The 4,685-nt window shown below is 49.1% G+C and overlaps 1 protein-coding gene across 1 annotated transcript; it reads left to right on the forward strand.

Annotated features, from left to right (window-relative positions):
* The first annotated feature begins 1,631 nt into the window (after window positions 1-1,631).
* LOC123286003 (transmembrane epididymal protein 1A-like) lies at window positions 1,632-3,580 on the forward strand. Its single transcript, XM_044771224.2, has one exon. The coding sequence runs from the start codon at window positions 1,752-1,754 to the stop codon at window positions 2,637-2,639; it is 888 nt and encodes a 295-aa protein (XP_044627159.1). The 5' UTR covers window positions 1,632-1,751; the 3' UTR covers window positions 2,640-3,580.
* The last annotated feature ends 1,105 nt before the right edge of the window (window positions 3,581-4,685 follow it).

A 4,685-nucleotide genomic window follows, 5' to 3' on the forward strand; every position in this document is an offset into this window, starting at 1 on the left:
AATACATTCTTCTGAGCGGTCTTTCTTGCTCCTCCTCTTTGTGGAAGGGCACTAATCCCATCATGGGGGTCCCACACTCATGACCTCATCTAAACCTAATCTTCTCCCAAAGACCCAACCTCCAAATGCTGTCACACTGGGGTTTAAAGTGTCAACATGTGAATCTGAGGCGGGAGACAAACTTTCAGTCCATAGCTGGTATCGTGTTGATTACAGTATTACTCATTTACTGACCATTGAGTTTATTATCTTGAATTTCATAGGTTTATTAAGAATTTATAGTTTTTCTTGGAGAAATAACCACTTCATGTCCTTCGCCCGTTTTTCCTACTGAGATCTTCATTTTTAATATTTTTATTTGTAAGACTTTTTTACATTGTAAAGAGACTAACATTTTGTTGCTTAAAATTTTACAGTGTTTTTCTTTCAAAATTTGTTTTGTAACAGGAATTTTAATATATAAATAAATTATTAATTGCAATGTTTAATTTCTATTAATAAAAAGCTTTAAAAATTTTTAAATGTAAGGAAGTTTTTCACTTTTTTTTCTTTATGATTCCTCTTTTGGTATCATTCATAGAAATACTTGAACCACTTCAGCATCACAGGTATTTAGCAAGGAACGTTGGTAATAACAATAGTAAAATCACTAATAATCACCACCACGTATCAACTATTTACCACATATCAGACACTCTACATACATTATTCTATTTAATTCTCACAACAAACCTATGAAGTAATTACTATTCCCATTCTACAGATCAGGAAACTGAGGCTGAAGAAGACAAAGTGACTTGCCCAAAGTCATGTGACTTGCAAGTGTTGGAGCTGGGGCTGGCCTGTGGTCAAGTGGTTGAGTTTGTGAGCTCCACTTCAGTGGCCCAGGGTTTCACCAGTTCGAATCCTGGGCGTGGACACGGCTCTGCTCACCAAGCCATGCTGAGGCGGCATCCCACATGCCACAACCAGAAGGACCTACAACTAGAATATACAGCTATGTACTGGGGGCTTTGGGGAGAAGAAGGAAAAAAGAAAAGATTGGCAACAGATGTTAGCTCAGGGCCCATATTTAAAAAAAGGAGCTCCAAGAGATCCAGTTAGCTTTAAAAAAAAGTGTTGGAGCTGAGATCAGTCACTTTGCTGTGTACCAACTCTAGGTTTCGTGAACAGATGTGTATACCTGGATCCACATCGTGGCTCTGCTGTGCTGGCTGCTAGGTGTGTCACCTTGTGCATGTCCCCTCACCCCTCTGAGTCTCAATGTCAGCTGAAAAATTTGTTTAACAAATTTTGTCGATTTAAATGACAAAAACTGTGCAGTGTGCCTACCACCGAGAGACAGTCGCTACAAAAGAGTAGTCACCACACCTCTTTGCTGGAGCACCCTCACTCTTTCCCTCCCCTCTCTTTGTAGAGGGGTGGCGATGGAGGGGTGGGTGAGAGAAAGGGGAAACGAATGCCTGTGGTGAGATGCAGAGGCTGAAATTCTGGGCCTAGCAGACCCAAGTAAGGAACAGAGCGAGGTGCAGAGGCGCATCCCTGAAGGAGATCCCACCCAGGGAGTGACTCACATTTCCAGCAGGGCAGGTGGTAAGCGTTTCCACGTGTGTGAGTTAGGGGTGGGGCTGGATCAAGAACATCTCTCCACGGCTCAGAAGCAGCCACTCTCGCTTGTGAGGAGAGCCCTGTGAGGTTGCTGCTTATCTGCCAGCTGTCACCCTGTTGGCCTCGACACCCACACCGAGATCATGGGTACCCTCGAGGGACACCTGCTGCCAGGGATGTTCTTCCTCATCTTCTCACTCTACTACTCAGTGCTGATGTCCTTGGCCCTGCTACGGGGACAGAGGTTCCTCAAACCCCCTCTACCCCCAAGGGAGAAGCGAGGACACAGGTCGTGGCCGTCGGTACCTGTGGAAGGGGTCGTGAAGGCAGTCATCTCCCTGATCGGCATCATGGCCGAGTTTTTCTACCCACCAGGAGAAAACCGACTGATGATGGTAGACTGGGAGGACCCTCAGCGACCGTTCTTATTCAAGGACAACTGGCAACATGCCACCATGTACGGGTTCTTCCTAGTCAGTGGTGTGGTGGACATCTTGAGCCAGTGGTGTTGGGCGCGGCAGAATATCAAGCTGGAGCGAGCAGCCGAGGCCCTGGCCTTCTATGTGCTGGCGCTGCTGATGGCCTCCCACGTTGAGAACAAGGGCACCCTAGAGATCCGCGTGCACCTCCTGTTGATAGTGCCTGTCATCCTGCTCGGCCTGGTGCTCACCATCGAGGTCTGGGCCCCTGACCAGCCTCCATTCTGGGTGTTCAAGGCCTGGATGTTGCAGGTGCTCGGCAACTGGCTGCTGCAGCTCTGTGTGGTAATGTACGTTCCTCCCTCCGGGCAGCCCTGGAAAGGAGACAACCCCACAGACCTCGCCTTCCTCACCATCTTCTTCTGCTGGCATCTGGGCTTCGGAGCTGCCACGGTGGCCGCTGTCTATGGTCTCTGCAGCCTCTGGCACCATCACTGGTCCTCCTGGAGAGAGGCCCCAGGTGCCAAATACCAGCCATGCCCCATGGGCTCCAGCAGCGAAGATTTGGAGAAGTTCAGAGCAGGCGCCGAGCTGCAGGATGGGACCGTCTAGGGTTTGGTATCTGTCTTTGTGCTATGCCCTTTGTAATGAGAGTTTTGAGGACGCCCACCATGTACACAGCAGAGAAATGTCCTGGATCTACAATGTGGCTTTCCATCACAGGAGTCCTCTTCCTTGCTCCTAAATAAACCCTCCAGCTCCTAGGATTCCTTCTATTTATTGCTCGCCTCTCTCCAGGTCTGTCTCTTCCCGGTCTCCCTATTCAGTCTGTCTGGTTCCTGGCCATGGACCTACAGGGAGTGAGAATGAGATGTAGTGCTTTTCTCTGAAGCTTTTGGGATCCAAGAGGAGGAAACAGAGGGAGACGGAGAGTCACTGGGGACTCAGGGAGGGTTCTATCTGTCTGCGGCGGGGCCGGCTCTGTGTGTGCATGTGTGTACCTGCAGCTGAAGTGTTTCAATGTGTGTGAGCGTGAGAGGGTCTGTTTTTGCATCACAGTGAGGGCTCCTGTTGTCTTGACTTCTCTCTGTTTTTATTCACACTAAGTACAGCGGGATGAAGAGCTTCTGTTTTTGTTGTTGCTGTTTTTCAATCCAAACTGAGTGAGGCTCCTTCTGCCTTCCGAGGGAGTAAGGGAGGAGGGGAAAAGGGTGGCGATCACTTCAGCAAGGGCTCAAGTCTGGGGAAAAAAGAGGTAAGGGAGGAATTCCCAAAGGTGTTTGGAAGAAGCGAGGATGACAAATATAATTATCAGCTGTCTGTTTTCGGCTGTGAGGTCAAACAACTTCAGTGTTCCAACTCCTTCAGTCAAGTCTCCGATACACGTCCATCAGTCTCGCGCGAGTGATTCTGGGGCGAGATCAGAGGAAAGGCCATATTTCAGTTGGCGGGAGGAGAGGAAAAGAACTGCCATGAAACGTGAGGTCGAATGAGCTCAGTGGTTCTGAAGATGCAGGGACTCAGAGCTGAGAGAAAACCTGAGAACGTCAGCCCCCTGGAATTTGCAGATACTTTCAGCCAGTCCCTGAACTTCTCCCAGAATGCGGAGAGGAGGTGCTAGTACGTCCAGTGAAATAGTGAAAGCAAACTGTACAAAAATACTTATCCCGGGTACCATCAGAAAGCCACCTCTTCTAACAGCATGAATCTGCTTCTGTGAGATGCATAAATCCAGCACCTGGAGGTCCGAAGAGGCAGGAAGAAGGGAGGAGATGCTGGCCGTAGGTGGGGAGAAGGACCATAGAGAAAAGTGCCCATTTATGGAGCAGCTGCAATTACGCCACCTCCCACGCTGTCCTCAGTGAGTGAAAAGCTTTAAGTATAGAGAGGCATTGGCATTTGCAGGATGGAGGACAAGACAGGCGGCACATTGTCATCTGAAACATCCCTGGACACTCCCTAAGGAAACAGTGTGCAAGAGCGTGGGAAACAGGCCCTGGCAAACTCCGGGACAAGGGGTGAAGGCACAGAGGGGAGCAAGGGGAGGGATGGGGGTGAGGCAAGGCTCCGGCCCCTCACACTGGCAGGGCTGAGAGGGGAAGAATACTCTGGATCTCCAGGAAAAGCAATGTGTCTTCCTCCAGCAGCTGGAAGCATGCCAGCCCCAGCTTTCCTCCCCAAGGAAGCAGGAACCAACCTCAGGAGAGGCCAGCGCGCTTCTCTCTGTCCCCACCCGGAAAAGCCCAGAAGCAGAGGCAGATTTACTCTGAAGCTAATAAAGCTTAAACTCCAAGGTCCCTCGCTTCACATCTCCCTTCCAAAGCCCTGGGAAGGGCCAGAACAAGGTGTTCCTATGAGTACTTATCACTGAAATATTGCAAAAGTAAGGCATTTCTGTGCTCTTTTTTCTAAAGAGAGACCTCCAAATGGTATAAACTCTAGACTGTGCCAAACCTGGCTGTGCCCCAGCCCTGAAGGCTTAACACAGATTGACTTTCAGGATGCCTTACGATAAACACATCTCTCAGCCTGTTAGGGGAACACTGTTTATTCAAGGATAATGTTAAGACTCTTCCTTCTTCAACTTGGAAACAAGGAGCTTAAAACGCTGATGACATCACACACTGGCTGAAAACCACCTGTGAAAGCATAATCCCT

This window comes from Equus asinus, chromosome 5 (assembly GCF_041296235.1).
Source record: "Equus asinus isolate D_3611 breed Donkey chromosome 5, EquAss-T2T_v2, whole genome shotgun sequence".
Lineage (NCBI taxonomy): Eukaryota > Metazoa > Chordata > Mammalia > Perissodactyla > Equidae > Equus > Equus asinus.